This window comes from Notamacropus eugenii, chromosome 6, assembly GCF_028372415.1.
Source record: "Notamacropus eugenii isolate mMacEug1 chromosome 6, mMacEug1.pri_v2, whole genome shotgun sequence".
Taxonomy (NCBI): Eukaryota; Metazoa; Chordata; class Mammalia; order Diprotodontia; family Macropodidae; genus Notamacropus; species Notamacropus eugenii.
The window spans coordinates 388869630-388886110 of record NC_092877.1 but is presented as its reverse complement, the minus strand read 5'-3'; the positions used below and the strand labels follow the sequence as shown (position 1 = coordinate 388886110).

The 16481-nt window shown below is 47.0% G+C and overlaps 1 protein-coding gene across 2 annotated transcripts in view; it reads left to right on the top strand.

Annotated features, from left to right (window-relative positions):
• WSCD1 (WSC domain containing 1) overlaps positions 1-13428 on the top strand; it is a 63783-nt gene extending 50355 nt beyond the window's left edge. For both annotated transcript variants that reach the window (XM_072619058.1, XM_072619057.1), the window contains one exon: positions 1542-13428. In XM_072619058.1, coding sequence (XP_072475159.1) covers positions 1542-1897 — 356 coding nt within the window. In that variant the 3' untranslated portion in view covers positions 1898-13428. The remainder of the gene's footprint in view (positions 1-1541) is intronic.
• The last annotated feature ends 3053 nt before the right edge of the window (positions 13429-16481 follow it).

Genomic DNA, 16481 nt, shown 5'->3' with positions numbered 1-16481 from the left:
AGAGGTCAAGATGACTGGTCATGGCCCCATAAGTAACATTTTGCTCATTTTTCAGATGAGGACAATGAAACCTGAAGAAGTCAGGTGATTTGTTGAGCATTTCACAGGTATTTATTTGGTAGTAGAACCAGAAGGGAAACCCAAGTGTCCTGGCTCCTGACACAAAAGCCTAATTCCACTTCACTGGACTACAGAGTGACACATGAGCTGATGCAGAGTGAAGTAAATAGATCCAGGAAAATGGAAATAGCCCCCAAAGAAGCCAGAAGCTGTAAAATGATAATGAATAAATCCTGGCTCCTGAGGAGAGATGGGAACCTATGTATCCCTCCCTTCTTGGCAGAGATACATGGGGAATCCTCCATCATTAGGAGGCAGGAAAATCTTTTCAGCAAGGTTGACTGCAGAGGTCCATGGATGCTGGGCTTCCAGTGAAGGCTTTATCCCAGCCCAGAAGCCCAGACCAGAGCTGGAGGAGATCCCAGAGGCATCTTACTGCCTTTCTCCTTGGCAAGCATCAAGCTTAGCTTGATGACCTTCAGAGAGGGAGAGCCCACTGCCTTGTGAGGCTGCTCTTACCTCTGTGAGATGGCTCTGTGCAACAGGGAATCCTTGACATTCAATTCTAAGGACTGGAGCCTGACAGAATGAGCAATAGCTCTCATCTCCTCCCAAGCCTTCTCTTCAGTCAGTCTTCACATGGCTTCTCACTCTCCTTTTGTTTGGATGATGACCAGCCCATTGAGCTGCTTCACTGGTACCTAGACCTTGGGCAGACATGGAATGTGAACAAGGAACAAGGCCCAGAACTCAGCAGCAGGAGGAAGGTTGGAGGCTGAATGGCCTCTGGGAAATAACAGTGTTCTCTGAGAGACCCCAGACTTCTCTGTGAAATGAAGGCTCTCCCTCTTTTTAAAGAAACCACAGGCTTCTGGACACACTGCATGGCTGCTGCCCATTGAACATCCCTGTCCCCATCCAGGACCCTCAGGGAGGTGTAGGAGGGCTATAAAGCAGGCAGTCATGGGGCTCATCATCTCCAGAGGGGCCAGTCTGGGCCTCTTGGCCATTCTGGACTGCCAGCATCCTCCAAGGCCTTTCACAATGGCAGGAACACCACAGGCAGCTGGGCTTGACACCACCAAACCGTAGAACAGTGGTCTGCCTGAGTCATGATCTGGCTAGGAGCAAGAACAGACTTGTTCATTCTCTCCCTTTGCAAAGACCCCAAAACTCAGAGGCCCTGAGCTGCTGAGGTCATACATGACCACACACTCACACCCACATTACATGTGGGTGGGAACTAAGTCCTCTGGAGGGCTCTAGCCAAGGGCAAAGGAGCACCAAAGTTGTCCACAAGACTCCCCCTAGGGCCATGCCTGCTGAGCCATGGACATCCCCAAAGAAGGACTACAGGGCCTCTCATGGGTGTGTGTGGGGGGTGGGCGGGGTGTCTTTGACTGGCTGGGAGGGACTGGGAGGGGGAGCAAGGGGACCTTGACCTTTCCCTGACTGTACTGTTCTCCTCCCTCCTGCTCCAGAATGGCCTGACTTTGTCAACAGCTACGCCTCCTGGTGGTCATCCCATGTTCTGGACTGGCTCAAGTATGGCAAACGGCTCTTGGTCGTCCACTACGAGGACCTGCGCCGGAGCCTCCTCCCCAAGCTGAGGGAGATGGTAGCCTTCCTGAATGTGTCGGTAACAGAGGAGAGACTTCTGTGTGTTGAGGGCAACAGGGAAGGGAGCTTCCGGAGGCTCGGCAGGCAGCCGCGAGAGCCCGAGCAAGCCTTCACGGCGGAGATGAAGGCGCTCATAGACGGTTACATCAGGACTGTGGACCAGGCCCTGAGGGAGAGGAACTGGACTGGCCTGCCCAGCGAGTACGTACCCAGATGATGGGGTCCTGGCATGCAGCCCTGGCACCGTCCTGCTCCCATTAGTCTGATACTCATGTGCAGAAACACACATGACCACACACACTCACATCTACATTCACAAACGTGCTCACACTCACACATACTCATTGTCACATATACACACACTCACTCACACATTCGCTCACACACATACACACATTCTCCCTCATACATGCTCACTCACACACACACATAATCACCAACACACCCTTACCCTCCTGCACATTCACACTCACACATGCACTCATTTACTCACACACACACATTCTCTCTCTCTCTCTCTCTCTTTCTCTCTCTCTCTCTCTCTCTCTCTCTCTCTCTCTCTCTCTCTCTCTCTCTTTCTCCCTCTCAGCACACACACATACACTTCCTCTCAGCACACACACATACAGCACACTCACATACTCTTCCTCACACATGCACACTCACACATAAACACATACACATGCACTCACATTCATACACACACACACATACACACACACACATACCACATTCACACACACAATGGCTCTCAGAAGCCCATGGGTTTACAACTCCAGTGCCTTGCTGGGGTCGGGCCGAGGAATGCAGTTTTCCCAGATGCTAGGAGGCCCCCAGGATACTCCCTCAATGTGTGAGTGCCAAAAACTGGAATATGAACATGACGGCACAAACTGTAAGCCCAGTCTGTTTTTGGGGGGTGTCCTAAGGAAAGGCTAGGGCCCCTGAGCAGTTGCAATGATCTGCATGGGCTACTAAGTCCAGAGAGAGTTGCCCCCCTTACAGGTGCTCAGATCTGCAAAATGGTATTGTCATACTCCACAAGTCACCCTTGTATGGACAAACACACCGGCCATGTCTCGGACAGACCCCTCTTCCAGGTTGGCTTCAGTTTTCCAGCTCAGGATCTCCAAAAGCTATGCTGAAGGGGCCTCCCTCTGAGCCTGGAGGGATGAGCAGAGGGGGAAGGAGGCAGTGTCCAGCAGCTGGACTCAGCAGCTCTCACTCCAGTGACCGTGAAGGAGCCCTGCTGGAGGGCCCTGAGATGTTGTTGGGCTTCAGGTGGGAGACACTCCAGTGAGAGGCTCATGATTTCCCTGGGGAAGGTTGGATATGGGAATGAGGAGAAGGCTAGTCAGGCCACCATTCCTAGGCTCCTCAGGGAGCACAGAGAGGGGTCATCAGTGCCTGCACCTGGCTTGTAGATGCTGCCAGCTGCTGAAAGAGGGCCCTAGTTCAGTTCCTCGGGAAAATTTGGTGGATGAATCTATTCTGTTGTCTCTGTGTAATAACTTGGTCTTTCTGCATCTGCCTACATTCTCAGTGTATATCTGTCTCTCTGCCTGACACTCCTCCATCCTCGCTGCCAGCTCTTTTTTGGTTCTCTGCGCACCAGAGACCCTGAGGATATAGCCTATATATGGCTTCTGTCTGTGAAGGATGTTGGGTCGAGAGAATTGACCTGAGCCAATCTACAGGCACTAAGCATGTATTTGCACCTGGAATACAAAGAAAGGCAAAAGAGAGTCCCTACCTCCAAGGTGTTCATGGCAGGGGCCAGAGGGAACGTTCCATTCTTTGTCTGGAGCAAATTCTGAAGAATAAGGGCAGCCCCAAAATGGACTGGGCAGCTGAGGGGACAGGGAGGGCCTCCCTAGGGCTGGATGTCTGCTTGTTTGGGAGGGTGCAAAAAAGATTGGGGAGGTGTCAGAGGACTCTCCGAGCTTGGAGATTTTGACCATTTCCATAAGGCTCTGAGTCTTTGCTCATACTCAGGACTCAGTGAGGTGTCCAGAGAAAGTCCCACATGTGCTTGGACACAGACGGTGATAAGTATTTATGGGCAACCGGGAGGTGCAGGGAAGGGGAAGAGAGTGGAAGCATCTTCATGCCTCAGTGAGCTCATCCTGAAGGGAGGCTAGTGTGAGCTCCGGGGATGTGGAGGACACCTCCCAGTGGCCTGGTATTTGTCTCATCTGAGCCATTCTGCTGAATCCCTGCAGAGTCGTGGAAAGTTGCTCACCATCACGATCATTTACCTTCCTGTTGTGGTTTGCAGCTTCTAAAACTCTTTCTTCCCAGTAATTCTGATAGGTTATGTAGATACCCTCTCCCCCATTTCACGGATGAGGAAACTGAGGATTAAGGAGTGGTTAAATCCATGGCCACGTGGCTGAGCTTTGACCTCAGGCCCTGTGATCTTAAGTTTAGAGGTGTTGTTTGCTGAAAGTTGGCTCACTGTCCAAGTGAAGTTCTGAAAGAAGACCCAGCTCTGGGAGACTTAACTTTGATGCTGTCTATGAATGCCCCTTTGAGGCGTGTGGCGACTCAGCTGCTTGCAGTGGCTGTTTCTGGAGCCAGTGGGAATCCTTTTCTTGTAATTCTTACTCCTTTTCTGACAAGTCCCGTCTGCCTCTGCTCTTCTCATCAGACTTGACTGTAAATGGCTTTAAACAGAGACCTGGACAGTGTCCTCCCTGAGGTGGCCCTTAGTGGCCCTGTCCCTCCACTTGTCGGAGAGATCCAAGATTTATTGCTAAGGGAACTTCGGGCTCTTAGACTTATCTGGGAATTGATGAGAGTCTTTGGCTCCACTTTTCTGTTGCCCACCTTTTTTGGGGGGAATGAAAAGCTTCTTAGAGCAGGCTGAGTCAGAGCTGTATTGTGTCAAACACAAGGTCTTCCTGTCCTATTTCTGTTTTCTCATTCAGAATCTGTTTTCAATTTTTCTCCAGGTTTGTTTTTAGCCTCTGTGACCTATGTAATGGACAAAAGTGCAAGATAACCCTGTGCTGGGTCACCCTTTCCATGTTTGCACTGATGAGGGTTGGGGGAAGGGCCTTGCTAGAAATCAGAGTCCTTCAACTATATGCAAATAGTATGTAGCTTCTGAGGTCCTCCAAAAGAAGCTTCTGGTCAGAGACCAATGAGATACTAGTAGCAGTAGCCTGCCTGTGCAGTAGCTAAGTGGGAGAAAGCTGATCTTCCTTAGAGTGGCCAGTGATGGATCTGGTAGAGCTGGAGGTGTTCCAAGGCTCCAGAACTGTGCTCTTACAGAGAACATGGTTGCCTTGACTTGAAGTGCTCATGATTAAGGTTAACATGGGCAACCATGAAGCTAGTTTTAGATTTTGTGCTGATGTATGGTTCACAGCAAAGATTCTGCAAAGATTTCTCAAAGATCCTATAGACAAAAACAGCCTAGTTTGATCATTATGTCTTCTCTGTAAACATGGGCCCAGGAGAAGGATTAGTTCAAGACCAAGTGATGAAAGCAGACAAAGACTTTTTTTATGACTGATTCCAAAATGTCTTACTTGCATATCATGTCTACTTTCACAGTTGGACTTGGTAAGCATGAAATGACTTCATACAAGTGGAATTGACTTTGTTTTCATAGATAAGAAGTCAGCAGTGATAGATGTAGCAACCATTTTGGAATTCACTGTCTTCATTCAGCCTGGTTAAAGCTAAGGTTTTTGTTCACTAGTCACTACCATTAATGACATCTCTAACCTATTGGCTTTGAAAAGTGAAATTAGGGTTAGAATCAGCATGGCCTCAGCATTGTGAGGGAGGTTGGCTCCCTTGGGCAAGTCAAATAGGAATGTAGGGCAACCTGGGCAATGGTGCTACATATGCAGGCAGCATGTTCTGGTCACAGGATCACAGGATTTAGAGTTGGGAGACACCTCAGGAGCTTCCAGTCTAGACCATCCCCAAAAGAAATCCCCAATGTGGCAGATCCAACAAGGAGGAGGGATGTATCACTCACTGCCCAAGGCAGCCACTCCCCCTTGGAACAGTTCAAATTGTAAAGGTTTTTTCCTGGCTTTGAGACGAACTAAGTCTCTTTGAACTGTCCAGCTCCAGCTCCTGGATCTGCCCTGTGAGGTCAAACAGAGCAACATAAATCCCCTTCCATGTGATAGTCCTTCAGATCTTTAAAACAGATCTTAAAGAAATAGTTATTACAATTGTTAATAGAAGTGTAAAAAATAGACTAATGAATGAATCACAGGCTCCTAGACCAGAAGACTCGGTTACAGGTATGGATTGGACCTGGTGGCCTGCAAAGTCCCTCCCAGCTCCAAAATTCAGGGATTCTGGGATCTTCCAGATATAAAGAACCTCAGTGACCATCTAGTCTGATCTATCATACTCCAAGTCAAAATCTCCTCCACAATCTGCCTAGCAAGTGTCCATCCAGATTCTCAGCCTGCCTCCCTCCTCGACCCTTTGAATAGACTGAATAAAAGATATTTCTATAGATCAAGCCTAAATTGGCACCTTTTCAACTTGTCCCCATGTTGTGTGCTTTCTGAGACCAAACTGTACAAATGTAAACTCTTTTAAACATGGTGGCCCTTCAAGTACTTGAAAACAGCTATTGTGCTCCCCCAGGCCTTGTCTACTTCAGGCACCGCATACCCAGTCCATTCACCCAACCACTGAGTGGCCTGATCTAGAGGCTCTTCTCTCTCCTGGTTACCCTTCTCTGAATGAACTTCAGTTTATCAATGTCTTTCCTAAAATTCATCAGTCTCAATGAAATCCAAATGTGTCCTCCTCAGGACTGGGTACCCTGGGACTGTCTTCTCATTGAGGGTCAGTGTGTCCTTAATGTAGCCTAGACTGCTTTATTTTCTCCTTATTTCCATATAGTATCATTGATTGAAGTTGAGCATTAGTGTCTCGTTCAGAAGAGGCACAGAATGGCTGTTGAATTGGCTAAATCCCTAGGTTGTTTTCAGATGAGCTTTTGCTCAGCAACACCTCACTGATCTCCTTTTGAGGTGGATTTTGAAATTCCAATTTAGGACTTTCCATTAAATTTCATCCTATTAAATTCAGCCCACATTCTAGCTGCCACAATCCTGACTCTGCCATTTGAGGTGTCAGCTATCTCTCTCAGCAAATTAAATCAATACCATCTGTGCCTTCATACTAGTCATTGATTAACATTTTTAATAGCTCAGGACCAAGGACAGCTCCCTGGGGGCATTTTACAGCTTCATCCTTCTAGGTTGATGTCAGGTCATTACTAACATTACTCTTTGGGCCTGGAGAAAATTAGGGTTCATTTCAATTCTTCTGAATTCACCTAACTGCACTATGGTTTAGCTCCCAACTTTCTGTGTGGACCACAGGGAGAAGATAAGAGCTTTTATCGCATACTTAGTGGATGGCTAGGTAGATAATATCTGCAGTATTTCCTCAGCCAACCAGTCTAGTTATTCTGGGGTGGGGGGAGAAGGTCTGGTCTAACCTTTTCTTAGTGATCCCAGACTAGCTCTTGTGGATCATTGCTTCCTTTTTTAGACAGATTTACTGACCATCCCTCTCATGATGCATTCAAGAATTTTGCCCAGAATTGAAGACAGACTCCTTGGCCTATAGTATGCAGACTCTTTTCTTTTTTTGAGAACCAGGACATTTGTCCTCCACTCTGTGGCACCTCATCCACCCTTGGGATCTTTTGAATATCGCACAAATTTTTAATATATCTGTGATTCACAAGTTACATCTGCCAATTCTTTCAGCACTAAGGGATACAGTTCTTCTGGAACAGGTGGCTTGACCTCAATCAGGGCAGCCATTTCTCCTGTCAGCTATTGTGATAATAACAACTACAGTGGGGTCATCTTTATACAAAGCTTCACTGTTTTCCAAATACTCTATATACACTCTTATTAGATCCTCACAATCACTTGGGGACAGGGCTATTTTTAATATCCCCATTTTACAGATGAGGAAGTGGAGACACAGAAGTTAAGTGACTTGCCCAAGCTTACAGAAATAGAAAGAGCCAGAGGTGAGATCTGACTCCAGATCTTCCTCACTTCAAGTACAGATCATTATACCGTCGCACTGCCTCTTTATTTCTTACATGAAGCTCATTGCCAGCCTTCGAATACTACATAAATGTCAGCTAATTCAGCTGTCATCGTCCATGGCAGAGAGGACAGAAGCAAGAGGATATGAATCATTCCACTTTCCATTTTCACTTATTGTCATCCCATCGACCCCACGCTGGCATCTTGTCTCTTTTACGATGCTTTCCGCCCAAGATAGCTTTAAAACACACAACAAAACAGTACCATCAGCCTCAACTCCTCTGGCCTTTAGCATCTAGGACTGTTCTTATCAGACCATGCTGATTTGGGTATTCATCCTTTGCTACTCGTCCTTGCCACTGTGCAAGCTTTTTCCAAATCCACCCAGATGATGAGTTCCCTGAGCATTCCCACTGGTCTCTTCCAGGGACCATGCTCTCCCCTACTCACTGGAAGGGTTTTTCTTGAGGCCTTCAGAATTTCATTCTCAAGAGTTTGCCATCTATCCTGTGCTTATTTCTTCCATAAAATTGTGATTCTTCAGATCTTTCCCTGCATCTTGTGGAAAAGATACTCTAAATGTCTTCCCCTATTTATGAACATGAGTTCTGGGTCAGTATTTAGTCTCGTGACTTTTGGTGGTGGTTGATGGCGACAATCTGGATCTGTAATTGAATTAGTGCAGGAAAGGCCTGGAGATTAAATCTCTGGCACTCTTACAGGCTGGGAAAGTAAGAGGGTAAATGACAGAATTACATGACCAAGATGTGTCAGAGATAGGATTTGAACCCGGGTCTTCCCACCATTGAGGACTATTCTCTAGCCACTTCACCAGGGTTGCCTCGGCCAGTACCTGCCTATGATTAAGTATTGACCACAAAGCTGATGCAGGCAGAGGAATGGGAAGGAAGAGTGATGGTGGAACTTAACCCAGCCAATATTTCATCTGAGTGGCCTCTTCTGGCAGTGATGGAAGCTTCCCAAGTATGGGATTCAATTCATTTTGAGGATGCATCATAAGTTTTATTTGTATTTGCTGCCAAAATGTCTTTTGCTGCTTCTGTGTTAATTACTCAAGACCATTTACAATTGACCGATGAGACCCATTGGATTAACCTAGTCCTCTTCTATACAGGCGCCTTGCTTACTGTGCCTGGCCTCCTTTCAGATGCCCACCTGGCATGTTTGGGAACATCTTTTCTCTGCATCATCAGAAGAAGGGAATATGGAAAGTGGAGTCCAACTGGTAGAGGGGAGAGGCATAGGGTTCCAGTACTGACCCAAAGCAATAGTAGGAAATTCACAGTCTTTGGTTCTCCCAGATCTGCCCTCTTCCATAAGCAGGGCAATTCTGTATATGTGTTGGCTGTGTGTGTGTGTGTGTGTGTGTGTGTGTGTGTGTGTTCCTGTGAATGCACCTCTGAGTGCACCTGTGTATGTGCTCTCCACCTGGCATCATCGAAATTCAGGGTATTTTGATCCCAGAGTCATTGGAGCCTATAGTCCCTGCAAATCATATTGAACAAATGTGTCTCCACTTCACTCAGCTGTTTGCTGCTGCCTCATGCACAGGCAGGCCCCCAACCCAGATACAGGACAACTGTCCTTTGCCACTATCCAAGAAGGCTAGTCAAGAATGCAGTGTGTCCACCATATCCCTAGTCCTAGTCTATTTTCCAGAAGAAGAGGGGCTTGGGGCCATCCATATGGACTATTCATTCAGGTGGCTATCTATGCTGGACTCTGTGATAGCAAATTAACATGAACAATTCTTTGCTTTTGCAGATGTGTGTGTGTGTGTGTGTGTGTGTGTGTGTGGTGTGGAGAGAGAGAAAGAAACAGAGACAGGAAGACAGAAAGATAAACAGACATAGAAAATATCCTGGGAAAAGAATGAGGTTGTCCTACCCTTATGAACATTCATTCTGGATCAGTCTTTGGTCATGATATTTTGGGTATTAGGTACAATACCAATAGTCTAGAGAACAAGTGGAAGGGAAGGTCTTTGACTTTGTGTAACCAAGTCTATTATGACATCTCTAACTAACCCCAGACTCTCAAGTTATTCGGTGGCTTATCCATCATTTTGTCACAACGAGCAGCCTGGGACCACATTACTAAATCAGTGAGGTCAGAGCTAAGGCCAAAGAGGTGGGGACCCAGGTTACCATTTCCTCCAGTCAGAAGCTCTCTGGATGTCCCCACTTTCAATCTCAATTTCCTTCTTTGTATCTTTTGTATCATTTACAGCTTGCTTATTCTAGATTTCTGTGTCCTCCTCTCTATTTTCTCCCTCTCCTGCTGACATTAATAAAGCAACATAGGCCTATGGGACTCCCTATAGTGACTGGGCTCAGGCCTCTCTCTCAGTAGTAGTACCAGGAAGCATAGGTGCCATGTCTGGGCCCTTTTCTTCAGAGCCTATAGGCAAAGAGGGCATGGTGGGATTTGGACTGGACCCACCCATGATGCCATGCCCTTAAGCCATGCCTGGATCCCTATACTGTAGCTTAAATGGACTTCTTCTGGTCCATTGAACCAGGCCATGAGGAAAGCTGTCTCTCCCCCCCAAACTTTCTCCACTGTGATTAGAATGAAACCTCCACAAAACAGTCCTTCTCTTGATAAAATGTTGACTGGTGTGACCAGTGAGGTGCATTCATGTAGAATTCATAACATATTTTTCTTTCCCAAAGCCACCCTCTTTACTCCTTTTAGGGCTCAGAGTCTCAGGTTTTGACAATCCCAGAAAACAAGGACATATATATTTACAGGAAATAGCACCAAGCCTAGAATCTTAAGCAAACGAGACACTCAACAAATGTTTTATGAATGAGTGAATGAGTGTCAGGTGGGGGCACATGAATGAAAAACCTTGTTCATTCACATTTGGTTTTTAAAGGACTAGGAAGTATGAGTCCCAAACCTTCCACCTTCCCTATGGATCATGTCAACACAGAATCTGATAGGAAAATAACTGATTGAATTCCCTCTTGCATATTTTTAGAGGGCAGATCTGGGGACTAAATATGACTATGGTTCTGCCATCTCCCAAGCCAGATAGAGGGCATTAATCTGCCCTGGGCCAGGGTCACACTAACTAAGGCTCTATCTAGGTCACTAGAGGCATCTGGCGCGTAATAACCAAGACAACTCGAGACATCCACTTGTTCCTTTCTCCTGCCTTAGCCGCTATGTTGTCTGGTTTTGATAGTGGATGTGCTCAGCCCTTCACATCCTCACCCATGTCCAACTGAATCTGTGTGTGGCACCACCACTGCTGAAGGAAAGAAGGGAAATTGGGATTTTCCTAGAAATTTAGGATAAATGAGAGAGAGAGAGAGAGAGAGAGAGAGAGAGAGAGAGAGAGAGAGAGAGAGAGAGATCACTTTTGTTCCCTCTTCAGATGAAAGGCAGCTGCCACTCTTGTCCTCCTGGGCTCCTTCCCATTCCCTGCTCAGTCCTGATGACCTAATCCAGGCTGGAGAGATGCTACCCCATCAACTCTCAGCTATCACTTTTGCCAGAGCACCTCCTGTTTTTCACTGGTGTCTTCCCTGATAGTTCACACTGTGTTCAGTTCAATTTTGCCAAAATTGAGAAAAGGGAGACAAGAAGGGGACTATCTCCGGGGAAGGACAGGGAGGAGGGGGCTTCCTGTTTCCACATCCCTTCACAGATGCAGGACAATCCACTGGGATGCTTCTCTTGTCCTGGGGGCAGGCTGACACAGTCAATATATTTAAAACTTTGCAGGCAATGATTTCACATTACATTGACCTTGGAAATCAAACCTTGAGATTCCTTCATTCCCATTGGCTCCTCCAGCCACCTTCCATGATAATGCTTTTCCCTCCTAAGTGCTTGATTCAGTTGCTAGTACCCAATGAGATTCACTGTCTCCATTAATGTCCACTCTCTTCTCCTCTAAGCCACTTTACCCTTCGGGGCTGGCTTTCCTGGGGAAGGCTGATTTTTGATTCTCCTCTCTGGAATTGTCTATGTCTTTCAGAGGAATGGGATGGACAGGATGAGATGTTCAGGCACAATGCTTGGAGTCAGTATGATTTCTTTACTTATCATTTGACCTTGAGATCATGAAGTCTCCTATAAGAAATTCCCTGGTTAGCTTCACTTCTTTTATTAGCATTTAATTTAGGTAAATGAAGGTGTTGTCAGATGCACAAATTCTATCAAGCAAGTGATTCCATTTCTCCTTGGACCCCAGTATCCCTCATATTCCCAGTCCATGAAACTTTAGATCCCCAAACTGGCTTCTCTCTCATGAAAGGCTTCCAGGTGTGGGGAGGGTTGGGGAGGCATTATGTGGGGTTGAGTGGGCAAGGTGAAGTGAAAAGAGCCACTTCCTCAGAGAGGATGACTTCTCACTGACTAGCTGGGTGACCTTGGGGAAATCACTTCACTTTTAAAGCTTAGTTTATCTGGATTTATAATGGAATTAAGAGTGCCCACCTCACAGGCATGTGGTGAGGATCAGCTGAGACTGTATGTCAGATCTTTGGCATGGCTCAAAGGTGGGAGGAAGTTCACAAGGTTTCAGCCAGACTGACCAGAACAACTCAAAACTAGCTCTTGTATTTCAGTGACTGACTGTCCCTAGCCATAGGAAGCAGGCTGTGGCTTCCTGACATGGCTGTGCTGTGTGTGGCAGCTCTGAAAAGAATGGGAGGGGTGTTTGGGTGTACCTGTGCATGTGAGGAATTAGGGAGAGGAAGAGAACATGGGACCAGAGAGTGTACATTGATGCTGGGACTGGGGAAGCTTAGACACGGATCCCCAGACAGCATCCAAGCCCTGGACTGCAGGTCACTGAGAAGCCTGAGGACTGGAGGAGACCACACTCCCCACTGAGACCTCTTGGACACACTAAATGCCAGTGCTGTCAGAGGACACTTAGTATTTCCCTAAGCAGGACATCTGTGATAACAGTCCATGAGCCCCTCATCTTTGATCTCTACCCAGAAGGGAGCCATCAGAGCCAGGTTTGGGGCATGCTTGAGATGTCTACGTTGGTCATGTGGGAGGTTCTGGGTCTGGACCTGCAGGGCCATTCCTATTGGCTGCCAGCTTGGGCCACATCATCCTCCCCCTGCAGAAGTGGCCAGGCCTGGCGTGATGGTATTTTGCTCCTGATGAGGCCAGGAAGGCCTCTGATGATGAAGAGCCACACCAGAAAGTGTGTTCTCTTCAGGAGCTATTAGCATTCCAGCTCCAGGAGCAGTGACCCCTGACTCTGACTGGAGCTGTTAGAGCCGTCCTCTCTCTCCCAGCATTTCTTTCTTCTTCAGTCACGTTGTCCTGTTTCTTTACTAATTTGACACATTCTCTGGGTGCCTCACTTTGCACTTGCACCCTTTGTTCAGGCTCCTTCCTGCCAAGTGCCCAGCCTGGTAGAGCCAGCAGGGTAGGGCTGGGAGGATGTCCACAGGTGCCCTTTGTGGCAGCCTCTCCCGACCTACAGCTATTTGGAGGATGGCAAGGACACCGCCACTCCTGCAATGGCCAGACTGTGCAGCCAGCAAAGAAGACTGGGCCCAGCCCAGGGACTTTGCTCAGGGGGCTGACCAGGGCCAACGTCCATGTTTTGGGAGCAATGGCATTTCCCATGGAGCCTTCCTTTTTGAACAGCTTTGTATCAAAAGTGCTATTTTAATAAATATTCCTGGTTTGATATGTTTCCCCATTTATTGTTAACATTTCAAAGGGTCCTATTTTTAAAGAGACATAGTTATTAGAAAAAATTAAGAAGTGGTAAAGACCTACACCATTTTTTTCTGACTACAGTCCCTCTAGGGCAGGGGTAGGGGTTGGTGCTGCTGGTGGTGGGGAGGGCAGTTATTGAAAGTCTGTGTTCATCTTGGTATCCTTTGGTAGAAGAATGGAGTTTTCCCACTGGAAGTTCCTAACCCCAGTGACATCTTTGGTCCTAACAATCAAAAAATCACATCAACCTCTTCCCTGGCCGCATGTGCTGCCTCTCCCCATTCTCAAAAATGGGGATTGGAAAAAGACCTATCTGTGTCATCTCTCCACCAAGACTCAGCAAGAAACCAATGTGAGGAGAAGCTGAGGATGGAAGTGGGAGGATGGGCTGGAGATCAGAGGCTGAACATTTGGATGCCCAGATCCCTGTGGTGTTCACATTAACTGTCTCTCTCCTTGGATGCCTTGGTCTAGGAGTGGATAGACTCTGGATGTCTTTCTTGTCCTCAGCCTTGCCTAGGGGCTTCCCTTCATTCTGAAGGCCAAGGAGCAGGACCCAATGAGAGTGGCCCTGACTCCATCAGAGGTTCTTGTGGGGTTTATGAAGACCTTGCTGGGCCACTTTCTGCAGGGATGAGATTCTAATTCCACACCTCTAAGGAGGCCAAGAGCAGAAGGGGAAGGAGAATCCAGAGCATGAGATATGGGAAGTTCAAGAAAGAGATGTAAATGGAGTGGGCATCATGGGTACCAATGTTAAGGTGATGGCAGCCTATCGATATCGTTGAACACAAGCCTCAGGGTGCCACCTGATGCCATCTTCTGTTCTCTTACCTGTACAGAATCCAGGATTCAGTCCTTGGGCCCTTGCGCTTTTCTAGTCTTCTTTGTTACTGGTTTCTAGGAGGGACTGGATGGTCAGTCCAGCATTAGGATATCCTGTGGAAGCTCAGTAAGTGATACCTGGAGTCTGATGTCTCCACCCATGAGTACATCAGAGGTGCAGAGTCATGAGTTGGATGGCCCTGGACAGCCTGGCTCTTTCCAGATGCAGACTGGTGGGATCCCCCACCCACAGGGTCCAACTTCATCCCTGTGGGTAACAACATGCTTTCTCCTTAATTCCTGCCTATACAGTAAGCGTGGGTGAACGAGACAGATTTTAATAGTAATTCATCTCTGTGTGGGCTCTCCAACCTTAATTTATCTTTGTTGCTGCCAATGTTTGGATTAATCTGTGGTTCTGTGTCTCTCTCACTGCTGTGAGGCCCAGAAGGATCAGAGGGAATTGATATACACAAGGAACTGAATTTCAATTAACATGAGCTTGTTGCTAATTTTCTAACACATAACCAAGAAACATTCTAATTCATTACTGTTTTGTCATCGCTGTCCTCCAGAGGAAACTCTTCTGCACATTCATTTTTCTTGAAACCTTATTCATCAAGCTGGGGACTGGATCCCCCTTCCTCCACCACAGCAGGAAACGAGCTCCTGCTCTATTGTCCACCCCAGGTCTCCTAAGGTCTTTCAGGATGCTAGTTTCTGAGGTTGGCTGCCTACTTGGACACCATCTGGGTCTCCACTGCAGCATCTGTGGGCTGCTGATGATTCACCTAACCCTGAAGGAAGGAAGGGATGGAGTGGAGGGAGGGAGAAGCAAGAGAGAAAGGAAGGGAGGAAGGGAAGGAAGGAGGGGGGATGGGGAGGGAAGGAAGAAGAGAAAGGGGGATAGGGAGGGAAGAAGGAAGGGAGGAAGGAAGGAAGGAAGGAAAGAAGGAAAGAAGGGGAAGGTAAGGGGCGGGAGATAGAGAGGGAAGAAGGAAGGAAGGAAGGAAAGAAAGAAGAGTGACAGGAGAAAGGGCTACCTTTGGCTGGATCAGCTCTCCCTATCCTTGTGTGTTTTTATGAATGCATTTAGTGGTCAAACTCTGGTTTTATATATTAATGCTGTTCTTTCCTTCAGAGACACAGTGTCCCACATCTGTCAAATGGAGATGATGTATTTGTCCTTGTACCTAAATAACATGAAAAGCTTAATGCATCCTATTCATTGTAGCCAGTCTCTTTAGCAACTCAAGGGCCAAGGCACCTGGGAGTCCTTGTTTCTGCTGTCTGTGAGGTTATCTTTGGGAGCCACAGGAAATTATCTTTTCTAATATTCCTGATGTTCTGGATTTTCTGTACCATGTATGCCCTAGAAACCTCTTCCCGCTTGAAATTCACTCTTCTCTCAGACTTCTCACACTTGGAAGTACCCTCTGCCCCATGGCCTTCTTGGACTAGCTGGTTCCTCCCAGAACCTCCATTGGAAGGAGGATGCCCAGTCCAACCATGTCTTTATTCCTCTCCAGGCTACACTTCTTACTCACTCGACTTTCTCTACCATGACCCATGTAAGGTCCTCGCATCCCTCTCTCCACACCCCTACATTTTATATATTGCATTTCCCTATTGAAATATAAACTACTTGAAGGGAGGGGCTAACTTTTTTCTGCTTGTATTTGTATTCTTAGAGCTTAGCCCATTGTTGTTGTTCAGTCATTCAGTAATGTCTGACCCTTCATGACTCCATGGACTAATGCTGTTCATGGGGTTTTCTTGGCACAAATATTGGAGTGGTTTGTCATTTCCATTTCCAGCAGATTCATGCAAACAGAGGTTAAGTGATTTGCCCAGGGTCACACAGCTGGTAATTGTCTGAGGCCAGATTTGAACTCATGTCTTCTTGATTCCATTCTATCCACTGAGCCAGTTTAGCTGCCTCTAATGCATATAGTAAGTACTTAATAAAACCTTGTTGACTTCTGAAACACTGGGTTTTGCTACAAGCACACACACACACACACATACACAGAGCTGGTTATGCCCTTTCCTCTATCCTAGAAACGTAAAAGAGAATGAAGAGATAATAAATAAAAAGCACTCAATTCATCAGTCAATGAGTAATAATTAAGCACCTACTATATGGCCAGTATTGGGATAGGACTCCAGGGATGCAAAGAATGAAGCAATCCCTAT